The 16,548-nt window shown below is 43.6% G+C and overlaps 1 protein-coding gene across 1 annotated transcript in view; it reads right to left on the bottom strand.

Moving 5' to 3' along the window:
- The window catches only part of LOC120018140 (protein Aster-B-like), a 14,772-nt gene extending 2,355 nt beyond the window's left edge, over window positions 1-12,417 (bottom strand). Inside the window, exons 1-14 of the mRNA XM_038961154.1 lie at window positions 10,414-12,417; window positions 9,076-9,160; window positions 8,731-8,834; window positions 8,463-8,558; window positions 8,251-8,331; window positions 8,009-8,124; window positions 4,071-4,257; window positions 3,644-3,827; window positions 3,327-3,473; window positions 2,951-3,215; window positions 2,753-2,856; window positions 2,428-2,634; window positions 2,171-2,261; window positions 126-233 (exon numbers count right to left, since the gene is read on the bottom strand). Of these exons, the coding sequence (XP_038817082.1) occupies window positions 126-233; window positions 2,171-2,261; window positions 2,428-2,634; window positions 2,753-2,856; window positions 2,951-3,215; window positions 3,327-3,473; window positions 3,644-3,827; window positions 4,071-4,257; window positions 8,009-8,124; window positions 8,251-8,331; window positions 8,463-8,558; window positions 8,731-8,834; window positions 9,076-9,160; window positions 10,414-10,584 (1,946 nt within the window). The 5' untranslated portion in view covers window positions 10,585-12,417. The remainder of the gene's footprint in view (window positions 1-125; window positions 234-2,170; window positions 2,262-2,427; window positions 2,635-2,752; window positions 2,857-2,950; window positions 3,216-3,326; window positions 3,474-3,643; window positions 3,828-4,070; window positions 4,258-8,008; window positions 8,125-8,250; window positions 8,332-8,462; window positions 8,559-8,730; window positions 8,835-9,075; window positions 9,161-10,413) is intronic.
- Window positions 12,418-16,548: the final 4,131 nt, after the last annotated feature.

Below are 16,548 nucleotides of genomic sequence, written 5' to 3'. Positions count from 1 at the left end.
GTGGTTGTCAAGTAAAACTAAACAGACATATCCCGTCTGGGTTTGACTAAGTACACAGTCATATAAATTCGAGTATTATGTAGGCAATAGGCACAACACTAAAAACCTATAGATGGTTAGCGTACTTCTCATGTATCCGCAGCCCTTGCCAGGTGGTAAGAGGATGTGCAGAATACTCCAGCATCCACAGCTTATAGAACAGCATCATGTTGAGCAACACCAGCAAAACCAGGCTGAGGGTGGAGAGGAAAACAGAAGAATGTAAGGGACAAAGGAAAGAAGATGAGTAATGAAAGATACAGAGGTGCCTTAGTCTGTATATTCAGCAGCCATTTTCTGCAGTCAAGTGACTTAGTGGCTTCATGGGTGGAATGTTATTAATATTTGTAATAATTTCATAATTAATAAAAAAAATAAAAAATTACGCCAAAAATCCGGTGTTTCTATGTCAAGCGGTTTTGTTATTTCAGTCTTCTGTGACGTACACTATATATGTATGTGGACACCCCAAAAGTATGTGGACACCCCTTCAAATTAGAGGATTCGGCTATTTCGGCCACACCAGGTGCTGACAGGTGTATAAAATCGAGCACAAAGCCATGCAAACATTGGCTGTAGAATGGCCTTACTTAAGAGATCAGTGACTTTCAACGTGGCACTGTCATAGGATGCCACCTTTCCAACAAGTCAGTTGGTCAAATTTCTGCCCTGCTAAAGTTGCCCCGGTCAACAGTAAGTGCTGCTATTGTAAGGTGGAAATGTCTAGGAGCAACAACGGCTCAGACGCGAAGTGGTAGGCCACACAAGCTCACAGAACGACACCGCCGAGTGCTGAAGCGAGTAGCATGTAATAATCATCTGTGTTCGGTTGCAACACTCACTACCGAGTTCCAAACGGTCTCTGGAAGCAACGTCAGCAAAATAACTGTTCGTCGGGAGCTTCATGAAATGGGTTTCCATGGCCGAGCAGCTGCACACAAGCCTAAGATCACCATGCGCAATGCCAAGCTGGATCTTTCCGTCATTGGACGCTGGAGCAGTGGAAACGCTTTCTCTGGAGTCTGGCAGTCTGACAGACAAATCTGGGTATGGCGGATGCCAGGAGAATGCTACCTGCCCCAATGCATACTGCCAGCTGTAAAGTTTGGAGGAGGAGGCATAATGGTCTAGGGCTGTTTTTCATGGTTCAGGCTAGGCCCATTAGTTCCATTGAAGGGTAATCTTAACGCTACAGCATACAATGACCTAGACCATTCTGTGTTTCCAACTTTGTGGCAACAGTTTTTTCCTGTTTCAGCATGACATGCCCCCTGCACAAAGTTAGGTCCATACAGAAATGGTTTGTTGAGATCTGTGTGGAAGAACTTGACTGGCCTGTACAGAGCCCTGACCTTAACCCCATGAACACCCTTGGGATGAATTAGAATGCCGAATTCGAGCCAGGCCTAATCGCCCAACATCAGTGCCCGACCTCACCAATGCTCTTGTGGCTTAATGGAAGCAAGTCCCCCCAGCAATTTTCCAACATCTAGTGGAAAGACTTCCCAGAAGAGTGGAAGCTGTTTTGGCAGCAAAGGGGGGACCAAATCCATAGTAATGCCCATGATTTTGGAATGAGATGTTCGACGAGCAGGTTTTCACATACTTTTGGTATAAAAGTATAATGTTGGGATGCAAACTCAGAATTGAAGACACTTCAACTCTATATCTGACATGGTACAGGTGTCTTCTTTTTTGTAAGCCCATAACCATGTGTGTGAGGTGTATATTTTTGTTTCAAAGTACATTTGTTTAAGACTACCAAGAAACACCCTGATTTAGCCCATTACAGTAAAAGGTTAATGAACCAGTTACAATGAGGGAGGAGTATGTTTCCTAGTCAGGGCTAAGTGGTTTATCATTAGACAGATGTACCTTAGACAGATCCTATGGCAAGCAATAAAAGGAGAGGAGAGGAGAGAGGAATCAAATTCAGAACACAAACAAAAACAAACAAATGTTTAACCCAGAATCAGATTTTTGCTAACTACTAAAGATTTCAAAGAGAGTTGAACTGAGACGACTACAAAATGAAACACAAATTACGAAGATGGATCTGAAAATGAGTGTGTATACTGTATGTGTGTGTGTGTGTGTGTGTAGGAGTGTGTGTGAGATAGAGTGCACTCACACAAAGCTGATGATGAGCAGCAGTTTGGAGACACTGTAGAGGGCAAAGCCTCCAGGGAGTTGCTCAGGCATGTGCCTGGTCTGAGTGGAACCTGAGGGGGGCAGACCAAACACAGATAGGGTCAACTTGATATATTTAACACAATATACAGTTGTGGAAATGTATATGAGTGCATGTAATGTATGTATGTACCTTATGAAAGTGTATAAGAATGAACAGTGTATAAGAGTATTAAAAGTGTTCCCCTGCCATCTGACCTGTCACGCCCACATGTTTGATGCGGTGGATGACCTCGTCGTTGGTTGGCGTGGTGACAGGGCTGAGGAGGGCGTCGTCCAGGTGCTGGCTCCGTAGTTGGACCAGTGGTCTTTTCCTCCGCCTCACAGACGTCTTCACCACCTTGACCTTGGGAGAGGGCCGGGCCGACTCCAACACCACATCCTCCACCTTCGACAGCTCCAACTCTGACAGGGCACACAGAAGCAGTTTTTACTTTCATACATTAGGATGGTTTACGGTCATCAGATTAAATGTTGCTGAACATTTGGTGTGACAGACTTAATAGCTGGTAGAGGAACTTACCAAGATGGCGGAAGTTCTCATCCAGCCCGCTCCAGAAGTTCTTCTCGATGAAGCCCTTCACTAATCCCCATGGCTGTTTTCTGTAACGTAGCTCAGTGGACACCCTAGTGACAAGACAGGCAGTGTTCTAAATTAACTTCTAATAGTTTCAAGAGCCACATGTTATTCCAACAGCTGCTATGATAAGGCCCTCCTCACCTTAACCGGCACTTGTTCTTGGCCACCCGTGTCAGCATGTAACGGTTGAGCGTGTAGAAGTAGTCGTGGTAGGGCACGTCGTGTGTGATGACCTCAGCATCGATGATGTAGCACTCACTCTCATGGCTGGCCTTGTACAGTGTCTGGGTCTCTGTGACAGTGGCTGTCTTGGGGGCCAGCGGGTTGGACAGGGAGATGGTGTACATGATCTCTCTCGTCTGGTTCCCCGCTGCGTCGTCCTTCTTCCAGGAGTGAAACACTATATCTGTGTGGCGTTATATGGATACACATTCTATCACTACATTGTCACAGGACAACACCAATGGAAGAGCCAATAATGTGATGCTGACGCCAACAAACAGAATGTCTGACTAACCAGAGAACCTGCGCTGTTCCATGAAGTCGGTCATAAACTGGGATTCTGTGAAGAGGATGTCGTACATCTTGTCCACACTGAACTTGTAAACCTCATCGATGTACTGTCTCCCTTTAAGGTCATCGTGGAAGGCCTGCACTTCCCCTGCTGGAGAGCCATAAAGGGAAACGCACTTTAGATTTAAGTGCCTTTGGGGACATAATATCATATGGTGACAGTATTACCAAAACTTAGTGACATCACAGAAGAGCCTGTTTCAAGCAATATACAGTATATATGCAGCAAATCTGTTAATGGACGGAAGATTGAAATCGTACCCTCGTCGTGGGTCTCTGAGGAGTCGCTGAGTTCGGTGGGGATGTCTTCATTGTCGTTGAAGTCTAGGGAGGTTGAGGGCACCAGGCCGCTGGCCTCCGCTAGCCTCTGCTCCAGCACCAGGGGCAAGGCCAGCAGCTCCCCGTCAGGGAGGCAGTCGATGTATTCGTCTGGAGGGAGGTCAAACTAGGACACAGAGGAGGAGGGGGTCAGTCACTAGAAATACACTGCAGGATACTAGAGTACATAGTTATGAGTAGGATGGTATGTGTTCATTTTTTGATGTTAATTCAGTTCTGGTGATCAAATTACAGAAAACATTCTGTTGAGTTAACTGTATTCCCTATATGCAGGCTATAGGCAGAATAACAAATGCATTTCCCCTCCATCAAAACAAATCACAAAACAGTAATTGATTTAACCTCTGACCTCTATTATGTCGCTGAGACTCACAGAGAGGGGCTCGCTGCTGATGGTTGAGCTGATGGTGCTGTTGGTGATGATGCATTTCTTGTGTATGGATGGTGGGCTGCCCTCGTGCTTGGCCTCGGCACTGCTCTTAGACAAGTTGTCATTACTGATCTCATTCTCCTCGTTAGGGATCTCCTCACAGAACCTACACCACCATCGTAGGGGAACAGGGACCAGCTGGAGGTTAGGGTTATGAGTTCTGGAGTATTGCTTTTACATGATAATGGACAGAGTGCTGAGGGATGTGAAGCAGGGCTGAGAGGGGTATGTGTGTGTGTGTTTGTGTGTTAGTGTTTGTGTGTGTATGTGTGTTTGTGTGTGAGTGTGTACAGTTGAAGTCGGACGTTTACATACACCTTAGCCAAATATATTTAAACTCAGTTTTTCACAATTCCTGACATTTAATCCTAGTAAGAATTCCCTGTCTTAGGTCAGTTAAGATCACCACTTTATTTTAAGAATGTGAAATGTCAGAATAATAGTAGAGATAATTATTTATTTCAGCTTTTGTTTCTTTCATCACATTCCCAGTGGGTCAGAAGTTTACATACACTCAATTAGTATTTGGTAGCATTAGCTTTAAATTGTTTAACTTGGGTCAAACATTTCGGGTAGCCACAAGCTTCCCAGTGGTTGATTTTGGCCCATTCCTCCTGACAGAGCTGGTGTAACTGAGTCAGGTTTATAGGCCTCCTTGCCCGCACATGCTTTTTCAGTTCTGCCCACAAATGTTCTATAGGATTGAGGTCAGGGCTTTGTGATGGCCACTCCAATACCTTGACTTTGTTGTCCTTAAGCCATTTTGCCACAACTTTGGAAGTATGCTTGGGGTCATTGTCCATTTGGAAGACCCATTTGCGACCAAGCTTTAACTTCCTGAGTGATGTCTTGAGATGTTGCTTCAATATATCCACATGATTTTCCTACCTCATGATGCCATCTATTTTGTGAAGTGCACCAGTCCCTCCTGCAGCAAAGCACCCCCACAACATGATGTTGCCACCCCCGTGTTTCACGGTTGGGATGGTGTTCTTCGGCTTGCAAGCATCCCCCTTTTTCCTGCAAACATAACAATGTTCATTATGGCCAAACAGTTCTATTTTTGTTTCATCAGACCAGAGGACATTTCTCCAAAAAGTACGATCTTTGTCCCCATGTGCAATTGCAAACCGTAGTCTCGCTTTTTTATGGCGGTTTTGGAGCAGTGGCTTCTTCCTTGCTGAGCGGCCTTGCAGGTTATGTCGATATAGGACTCGTTTTACTGTGGATATAGATACTTTTGTACCTGTTTCCTCCAGCATCTTCACAAGGTCCTTTGCTGTTGTTCTGGGATTGATTTGCACTTTTCGCACCAAAGTACGTTCATCTCTAGGAGACAGAACGTGTCTCTTTCCTGAGCGGTATGACGGCTGCGTGGTCCCATGGTGTTAATACTTGCGTACTATTGTTTGTACAGATGAACGTGGTACATTCAAGCGTTTGGAAATTGCTCCCAAGGATGAACCAGAATTGTGGAGGTCTACAATTTCTTTTCTGAGGTCTTGGCTGATTTCTTTAGATTTTTCCATGATGTCAAGCAAAGAGGCACTGAGTTTGAAGGTAGGCCTTGAAATACATCCACAGGTACACCTCCAATTGACTCAAATTATGTCAATTAGCCTATCAGAAGCTTCTAAAGCCATGACATCATTTTCTGGAATTTTCCAAGCTGTTTAACTTCTACTTGCACACAATCCCGGATCTCGGAGCACCCTCATCAGTAAAAAAGCTAACTAGCATAGCCTAGCATAGCGCCACAAGTAAATACTAGCATCTAAATATCATTAAATCACAAGTCCAAGACACCAGATGAAAGATACACATCTTGTGAATCCAGCCATCATTTCTGATTTTTAAAATGTTTTACAGGGAAGACACAATATGTATTTCTATTAGCTAACCATGATAGCAAAAGACACAACTTTTTTTTTCCACCATTTTTTTCCTGCATAGGTAGCTATCACAAATTCGACCAAATAAAGATATAAATAGTCACTAACCAAGAAACAACTTCATCAGATGACAGTCTGATAACATATTTATTGTATAGCATATGTTTTGTTAGAAAAATGTGCATATTTCAGGTATAAATCATAGTTTTACATTGCAGCCACCATCACAACTCTCACCAAAGCAACTAGAATAACTACAGAGACCAACGTGAATTACCTAAATACTCATCATAAAACATTTATGAAAAATACACAGCGTACAGCAAATGAAAGACAAAGATCTTGTGAATCCAGCCAATATTTCAGATTTTTTAAGTGTTTTACAGCGAAAACACAATATAGCATTATATTAGCTTACTACAATAGCCAACCACACAACAGCATTGATTCAAGCCAACAATAGCGATAACGAATAAACCAGCAAAAGATATTAATTTTTTCACTAACCTTCTCAAACTTCTTCAGATGACAGTCCTATAACATCATATTACACAATACATATAGAGTTTGTTCGAAAATGTGCATATTTAGCGGCACAAATCGTGGTTATACAATGAGAATAGTAGCCAAGCTGCCAACAAAATGTCGGGAGAAATCTTGGGAGAGGCACCTAATCTAATCAGTAACTAATCATAAACTTGACTAAAAAATACAGGTTGGACAGCAAATGAAAGATACATTAGTTCTTAATGCAACCGCTGTGTTAGATATTTAAAATTAACGTTACTACGACATACAGCGTGCGTTAAAGCGAGACCGCACCGAAATTAATGGCGGAATAGTAGTTTCACATTTTTCAACAGAACAACGAATTAACATCATAAATAGTTCTTACTTTTTGATGAGCTTCCATCAGAATCTTGGGCAAGTTGTCCTTTGTCCAGAAGAATCGTTGCTCGGTTGTAGATTGTCGCCTTCAACTTTGGAATTAGCAGTAAACATTAGCCATGTGGTGAAGACGTGCCCAACTCACTATAACGCAGCACAAAGAAATATCCGAAAATCGCAATATACTGATATAAACTGATATAACTCGGTTTAAAATAACTACATTATGATGTCTTTAACACCTATATCGAATAAAATCAGAGCCGGATATATCTAAGGCCTATAACGAGAGCTTTCCAGAACGCCATCCTGAGGTCTGTCTTGCGTCATGGCGAATGTTGAAAAGAGTGTACCCCACGTTCCAAAACCCTTTATATGGTCTCAGATCTGCCTAGCAACACCATTCCAATTCTCACTACTTGCTGACATCTAGGGGAAGGCGTATGCAGTGCATTTCGACCAATAGAAGACATGCAAATTAATAAACTGACCCTAGAACAGACTGCCTGATTTCAGATTTCTCACTTCCTGACAGGAAGTTTGCTCCAACTTGAGTTCTGTTTTACTCACAGATATAATTCAAACGGTTTTAGAAACTAGAGAGTGTTTTCTATCCAATAGTAATAATAATATGCATATTGTACGAGCAAGAATTGAGTACGAGGCAGTTTAATTTGGGAACGAAATTTTTACAAAGTGAAAACAGCACCCCCTATTGAGAAAAGGTTAAAAGCACAATCAACTTAGTGTATGTAAACTTCTGACCCACTGAAATTGTGATACAGTGAATTATAAGTGAAATAATCTGTCTGTAAACAATTGTTGGAAAAATTACTTGTGTCATGCACAAAGTAGATGCCCTAACCGACTTACCAAAACTATAGTTTGTTCATAAGAAATTTGAAAAACGAGTTTTAATGACTCCAACCTAAGTGTATGTAAACTTCTGACTTCAACTGTACTTCAGTAATGAGGCCAGCCTCTCATAACAACCCGCAGCAGATCAAGGGCATCTTAATCAACCATGGAAATTGATGAGGCAGTGTTAATATCTGTAGCCATGGAAACCACACCCACCCCATGGTGTTGAAGTCGTCGTCAGGGGGAACATAGTCCTCGTCGTCACTGGTCAGGCCAAGCTCGTTGCCATAACACTGATGGACAAAGTGCCATAGCTCTTTGGGGCACAAGGGCTAGAGCACAGGGTTAGAGACGACACTCAGAATGGCAGAGACTTGGATTCAATGGAAAAGAAAAGTAGCAATATACTGAACATGTAGATCTATTTGTGATGAGGTTAATGGAGGTTGCTGGCTTACTTTGTCCAGCAGTGCATTCTGCCACAACCTGAACATCATCATGTAGGTCCTGTCCCGTGCTCCAAATGAGGTGAGAAAGTGCTGTGGGGAGAGAATTAAAATAATGAGTTTGTATCAGTTAAAAAAATATGCTTTGAAATGAGGCTGAGGAGAAAGTTTGAGCCTCCTTTCAGTCAGTGAATGCCGAAGATCCAGTCCCTGTCCTGTCTTACCTTCTCACCGTCTGTGGACACCTGGATGGCGTTGGGGATGAGGCGGGCTGTCTTCTCCTTTGTCATGGTGCAGATGTCCTTCAGCCTCACAGTCAGCTGCACACACATGTAAAAAAATATATCTGTTGAACAATACTGAAAAATCTACTGTGCTGCAAACCATAGAAATACAACCAATTACATTTCAATACTGTAAACTAACCAACACCAGAGACATATAGATAAGATCAAAAGAACAGAAATCCCCATGTAGAGGCCCAGTGCGTACCAGCGTTTCCCAGCGGAAGATGTTGCTATAAAAACAGATCCAGTTTTCTGAGAGGTAGAGTCGGCCCTGCAGGAGGATGTCTCGTTGCAGGGCACAGGAGTAATCTGCCAGCAGAGGCCAAGGATCAGAGCCCAGGAAGAATACATAATATACCCATCAAGGTCAGGGTTAATTCTATTTCAATATAGTACATTCAGAAGATGAATTACCTGAATTGATAGTTTAAATGGAATTGACTCCAACCAGCCAACGCTAACTTGACCAAAACCAAGCTGAGGTCCTATATCCACCATATTGATGACCTAATTGGCCTTAGTGGCCTAGCACTTTGTGTTTGTAACTCACCCACGATGAGTCGCTCTGTGTCCGGTAGCTGCTTGAAGAGCTTCCTGAAGTCCTCATTACGCTGTTTATATGTGGGGCTCAACACCTGGCGAGACGGAGAGCAACAATGGTAACCTCTTAGAGAGGGACGACTCCCACATACATTCCTGAACACACACTCTCTCGCTCACATACACACACTGGACTATATCCATTTTCACAAGTGCATTTTAAACCAGACCTGATACCAAGCACGATCCCCTCTTGACATGTTGCCACATCAGGACATCCAATAAGCATGCTTTTGATTATCCTGAGCATTCCTAATGTGAGTCACATTCCCAAGACAACAATATATGGTAACATCAATGTACTGTATGAACACACACAATGGTGCTTTTGTGCAGCAACAGTTTATATGTAGGACAGAGGGAGACAAAGACACACATCAAACCTGCTATGTTAAACCCTTATAGCTATAGTTTATCTTATAAAACCTAGTCTGGTTGGTTGTTGGTTTAGGTCATGAGAAGAAATGTTCAATTCTCACACAAAGGAATTCATTCTCTCTTGTTACATTCTCAGGCATTTGGGTAAATCTTATCTTGGGCCTGGATTCAGAGGACAGGCTTGTTTAAAGAGGGAAGTATTGCTGTGACCCACAGCCAGACGCCTTCTGAGTGTGAGTGCAGGGGTGAGTGCTCTATGTATCTAAGTCAGATGCTGTCTTTGAGTAGGAACAGCGTCAGGAAACAATGCCTGCCAATACAGTAACCAAAGACATCCCTTCAGGGGAAAAACCTCTCCCTGCTTCAATCTTGAAGGAAAACAACAGACTGTTCACATTAACATCATCTAGCTATATGTTCAATACTCATATAACAACAACAGCCCAGAATGGGTAGAAATAATATGTTTCTGTTAAGCTATGAATGAAAACCAGTGGTGCCTGTCAAGAAAACTTGATAAATTCGAGAACTTTGAAGACTGGAATTATGTATTACGCGCCAGACATTTTTACTGTCTAGAAATGTTCACAGAAAGTACTCTCTATAACTGCCTACAATATCAAGAGTATTAGAGCCTCCCTTTCACAACAAATGCCTGTCTATGCCCCTTAAACTGCAGCCTTCTTACTTTGTCCAGGGAAAGGGTCAATGCATACTATGGGAATGCAAATAGCTACTGACTTCATTTAATTTGCCTGCCAAAATATAATTGGGTCAGGGAACCACAGAGTTATGCTCTTGGCACAGGTACAGTACAAAAACCACCCATCCAAACCTTCTCCCCCCTCTTCCCTCCCCGCCGCTCCCCCTCCTGGCATCAGCTCTCGGGGGGGGGGGGTCAGTAACTTACTGCAGGGACCTCCTCTGACTCCAAGTCCTGGTTTGGGGGGTCCGAGGCGGCCCAGCCCCACTCCCACCCAAACTCTTCCTGGGCCGGATCCTGTGGGAGCCACCCAGCCAGGGCTTCATCCAGCTCCAGCACTGCCTCCCAGTCCGACGGCAGTCCCCTGTGAGCCTCCATACTCCATACACTACCCTCAGACACACAGACGGACACCTAAACCCGTGGTGCCCCCGTGGGGTGCTCAGAACGGTGGATTTCAATGCTGGTGATCCAGTGGTCCAGGTCTGCTGCAGAAAAACAGACAGAGCTGTTGTGTGTCCAGTGGCTGTGGCTTGGAGACTGCTGTGATTGAACCTGGTATGGGTGCTACTCCCTTTCAGTGTGAAAGCTGGACCCGGCTGACTGCTGCCACATGAATCCAGTCGTTTCTCCTTCAGCCGTTGGCACTCTAGTAACCCTGGCCACAAGTCTTTTATTATAATAGCAGCTCTGGCAGTTAGGCGTGTGCGGTCAGGGGGTGTAACGCTGTCCAGATCCAGACGCCTCAGAGCACCTTGGTGAGCGCAGCTCAGACACACCAGCAGCGAAAGCAAAGAAATATCCTTGGTAAAGAGAAAAACAGAGTGAAAGAGAGAGAAAGAGAGATAGTTTCCTAACTGGAAAGCGGTGCAGTCCCGTTTCATTGGCTGACAAGGTGATTGAGTTACAGAGGACAGATGTGCACACAACCTTCAGTTACCTCCACACTCCATGAGGAAAAACAAGTCCATTAATCTTGAGTGGTGCGGCATGGAGTCGCATGCCAAGACTTGCGGCTCAGTCTAATGCAGTTGGAGCAATGTAGCTCTGGGAGTATGTCCCCTGTCGTTGTCCTTGACCATTCAGGTATTAGAGAGCAATAGCATAGGAGGGTTAACACATTTAGAGGTGTTACTATCACTAAAACCCCCCTAGAACCCTGTGGCATACTCTCTGTCCCCCACAACTCTCCCTTAAGGTCAGTAATGCAGTCCTGAAACCAGATCCCTGTCAGTCACTACGACCAGACTAGACAAACAGGCACAGAGATTGGTTCTCATGAGCTGGGCAAGTCAACCTATCAGCACAGTGGTGAGAGGTTGACACAATGATAAAATACATAAGCAACAAAACAAACACTGTGGTTTCAATTGGCACGCCATTAGGCTCACTTGTGATTGGTTACATCTGTGCCCCGGAATTCAGAAACAAATTCCACACCTTTCCTGCTTACGCAATTTCCACAACCCCACTCAACATCTAGCCAAATCAGTGAGAAGAAATAAGCTCCAGGAAACTGAACGGGAATCAAAATAATCCTCAGCACACTGTTGAAAACAGTTCAGATCATTCACAGATCCCTCTCAGACGTGAACAGCCTGCACCCTGTTGAAAACAGTTCAGATCATTCACAGATCCCTCTCAGACGTGAACAGCCTTCACCCTGTTGAAAACAGTTCAGATCATTCACAGATCCCTCTCAGACGTGAACAGCCTTCACCCTGTTGAAAACAGTTCAGATCATTCACAGATCCCTCTCAGACGTGAACAGCCTTCACCCTGTTGAAAACAGTTCAGATCATTCACAGATCCCTCTCAGACATGAACAGCCTTCACCCTGTTGAAAACAGTTCAGATCATTCACAGATCCCTCTCAGACGTGAACAGCCTTCACCCTGTTGAAAACAGTTCAGATCATTCACAGATCCCTCTCAGACGTGAACAGCCTTCACCCTGTTGAAAACAGTTCAGATCATTCACAGATCCCTCTCAGACGTGAACAGCCTTCACCCTGTTGAAAATGCCTCTGCATCCCGTGAATAACGTTTCTTCAGACGTTTGCGACCTGGGCCCACTGTCATCAAAAACTGCATTCAATATGTCAGATAAACGAGTAGTATCTGAATTCAACGTTTTTCTAAGAGCTTTTCCCAAAAATGAAAATGAAGACTAAAGCAAATGCAGAAGCTATTGATTCGACTATCTCCGTTCTTCTCCAGGTGACAATGTGACAAGTCCTAGGACAGTGTAGCTGCCAGGTGATGATGGGGATATAGACAGTCCCTGAGGTGGCGGTTAACCATTAACCTGCTGGGTAAACAGTGAGAGATGTCGGAGACAGGTACAGTCAACCAGGGTGGGGCGGTTAAATATCCATTCCCATAAATAATGAGGCCAGTCTCTCACCCCACTGACAGTAGGTTGCTACAAACCACTCTGGAGAGGAGTGGCCAGGAAGGTGTATGCCTATGTGTATTTGATTGCATGTGTGTGAGGACTTCCATCTTCATTGGAAACAAACTAAGTGCCACTGTCAAGGGAGTGTGCATGAATGTGTGTTTGTATATGTGTGAATACTTCCATCTCTATCTGAAACACACTATTCCTTGACACTTTCCCTGCAAATGGCGTGTTGATGGTGGGAGGGTGGAGGAACCAGATGTGGGAACAGCTCAGCAGAGAGGGGCTGTCTGGTTTAGAAACACAGCCAAGCCAGGATCCCTGACGATTCACCCTGTCCTGCATCATACACACTGCTTGCTTTTCTTGACATTTCAAACAAGCACCCCGGCTCCCTACATTGTAAAAATAACCAGTGTGGTTTCATGTAAAGTTTTATGAAGAGCGGTGAGCCTTTCATGTGTTAGGAGATAGGCTCGACAGTGGTATCCTTGTTGTGAGAATCTACCTCAGAGTAAACATGGCAGACTCCCTCTAAGTCTCTCGCTCACCTTCTCCTGCTCTCTCCTCTCTCTCCTCACTCTCTCTTTCTCTCTCATGAGGGGGATGAACTCTAGAATGTTTTCATTATAGACCTGAGAGTATGAGGAGGCAGATATTTCACCTCACAAATCTCTTGGAGAAAAGCAGTCTCTTAAACCTGCCACTTAACTATGGATACTATGAGCCACTATACTTGGTGTCTGGCAGACATTGATTTCCTTGTTAATACCTCAACTGCCTGCGTAGGTCCTGTACAGTTGCCATGAAAGCATTGCAACAGAGTCATTAGGAAGGTTGATATGGCAGGGTGGGGCCTGTTGTGTGTCTCTACTGGGCTCAGACCTCATATCAGGACGGTTGTGATGTAATCACAGTAGGTTCAGTGCCATGGGAGAACATCATTGCCATGTAGAGAAACACAGTGACTGTGACATGGCCTACCACATAGCCTACCATACCCTCAGGTAAAGCACTGCATCAGACACATACCAATATACGTTGCAATGGTCCAGAACAGAGATTAGACATAATTACATAGTTAGTGTTAGTTAATGTTTCTGGGAGCAGATTGGTATTATGATGCATTCGTTTAGTAATGGTAGAACAGGAGAGAAATTAAGTTAAGTAGCTAGAGGAGAGTATCAGAAAACATTAGATGTGGACCATAATTCTTCTAAACATTCTGGAGAATCTCCATTTCAAGTTTCACTAAGCAACAATGCCCAACTATACCCAATGTGGCCATAATGACAAAACGAGCACATTTGAAGACTTGGGAGGACTGGAACATGCTAACCAGTCCCATGCTCCATTCTCCTGTCATTCAAGGCATTCAGGGCTGCTCCAGACACTGACCACATGGTCCGTGGGTTTAGTATGATACACTGAGCAGACTTGTTGCAACCTGGGGTGTATTCATTAGTCGCAGACCGTTGCAAAAAGTTTGGCCTGTTGCAAAAATGGAAATGGTTTACCGTTTACTCTAGGAACCAAACGTAGTGAAACAGGGAGGGATATACCTGAATTTGTCCAGTAGAAGCTCTCGTTTTCATGGCAAAACATATTTTTTCCCCGTTTGGAGTAAACAGTTTCCGTTGCTGAAATTTTCGCAGCAGACCAAACATTTCGCAACGGCCTCCGACTAATGAATACACCCATTGCGTCACCACCATAACAGCTCTGAGTAGCCTATAGTCCCTCTTTACATAGCAGCCATTTTGAAAACGCTATTTTTCAAAACACAACCACAATGTGGCCATGGCATTGGGTCATCTAACCCCAAAGTGCTGCATATTGTGGCTTCGCTCTCAGGTGGAAACAACATACTGATGAATGAGGGATGAGGAGCAGACTAGTGGAAAGAGAGACCAGTCAAGCGATCCAAGAAGAAGGAATAAGCAGAAAGATATTTGAAAAATTGCACAATAGTACAAGTCATGCTTACTCTCAGGATGTGTTGTCTTTCATGCTGGGGAGAGAAGGGGAATATATAGACACAAATAACAACAAAAGAAAGGAATAAAACAACAGAAACAAGAGAAAAGAAAATGGAGTCCCACAGAGACACTATAGAAACCATGGCTTTATAATAATACCATATCAGGGTATCAAACCACTTCTCACAGATGGCCAACTGAGCCATCAAGTAGATTTACTTGGCTGTTTAAGAAGAATCATAATGAAATGAATTAATTACAGCCCCATTAAAATGTAGCAACCTTGTCTCTTAGTACACTGGCTGGAAACCTTGTGTTAAGTCAGAACCTCTTGGTGTAATGGTCTTGGTGTTGGACTGAGATCACTGGTTCAGGCTGTCACCATACTTTCGCTACAAGATGCTTCTGTCTGTCAAACATTCATCTATGAATCACCTGTAGTAAGGTATGGGAGTTGCAACAAAATGGTGCAAAACATTACATTTTTATTAATCCTCAGTCATTTTTCTTATAAATTCAGCATGCCATCACACTGTAACCCTAGACTCCTAGAACTGTAAATCCCACTGGTTAGCGTCCTGGGTAAGCCTGAGCTCCATATGAAAGTGACCTTAGGAATATACCCTCGTGTGATTCTAATCAGGGTCTAGAACTTTTAACCTCGTAACCTCACACACACACACATACGCACACAATCGAAAGCACGCACGCACGCACGCACGCACGCACGCACGCACGCACGCACGCACGCACGCACGCACGCACCTCTTACAATTTTTTACAATTGCTAGGACCCATTTCTCAATACTTAGGTCACTTTTTTAAAACTCTTCACACAGTGAGCACAACAGGAGTCTATGTGGGCTGAACTGTGGATCATGTTTCATTGCTTTGGCACGAAATGCATTCAATGACTACATCTTTCAAATGTCATGAATTCTCACTCAGACACAACCACCACCAAAACTCTATGTACCTACAAGCCAATTTGCACATGTTTACATACTCTTTCCAAAACTGTTAAACTTAAGTTCAAAACCAAACATAACACAAAATTGAATAAGACAGCAATTTGCTACATTTCTACAGTAATACCGTATTGAAATATATTCCAAATCTAAAAAATTAAATACTATCAAAACAATTAGACCAACCACAGGTGATTCCCATTGTAGCTGAACACCTACCCAGGTGTTAGTCTTTCAATTTCATTACCATCTATACAAAAGGGGACATCTTAGGAATAATAATGTACCGTAATGTAAACATGGACCCAGCCAGAGATAGAGAAATGGCTGACAGAGGAAGAAGAGTGGCTGGGAGAGGGAGAGGAGTACATATGTGTGGTAGAAAAAGACTGAGAGGAAGATCAAGAGCTGTAGTCTCCGATGAGATTAGGGCTACTATAATTCATCATGTAATAAATCATGGTCTATCAATGAGAGAGGCTGGTCTGAGAGTGCAGCCAAATCTGCAACGCTCAACAGTGGCATCTATTCCGAGAAATTTCTGGCAAAACAACAGGTAAGATGTGCATTCTGCAAGGGCATCTGACTGAACTGCACATTACAGAAGTAAATTGAGCAAAGCCTCCAAACCCACTTGTGTGTAATTGTTTTTGTATTTCTGCTTAGGACCCAACGGTTACCTCCCACAGGCGGGAGAGGTAGATTTTCACTGCTGTGCAGGAAACTGCAATCGTTGATATGGTCATCAGAAACAATAGCATAAAACTCACAGAGATTGTTGGCAGACAACATTACATTTAGAAATATTCACAATGTAAGCATAACAACTATTTCTAGAGTCCTCAAACAACATCAAGTCAGGATGAAGCAGTTGTCCCCTTTGAGAGGAACTCTGGACGAGTCAAGCAACTCAGGAACCAATATGTCCAGGTAAGATGACTACAAAATACAACCAAACAGGGCAGAGGCACACAATGGCATGTTTTTAGCTATAA

This window comes from Salvelinus namaycush, chromosome 23 (assembly GCF_016432855.1).
Source record: "Salvelinus namaycush isolate Seneca chromosome 23, SaNama_1.0, whole genome shotgun sequence".
Classification (NCBI taxonomy): domain Eukaryota; kingdom Metazoa; phylum Chordata; class Actinopteri; order Salmoniformes; family Salmonidae; genus Salvelinus; species Salvelinus namaycush.
The sequence above is the reverse complement of the archived record's forward strand: the minus strand, read 5'-3'. Positions and strand labels throughout refer to the sequence as shown.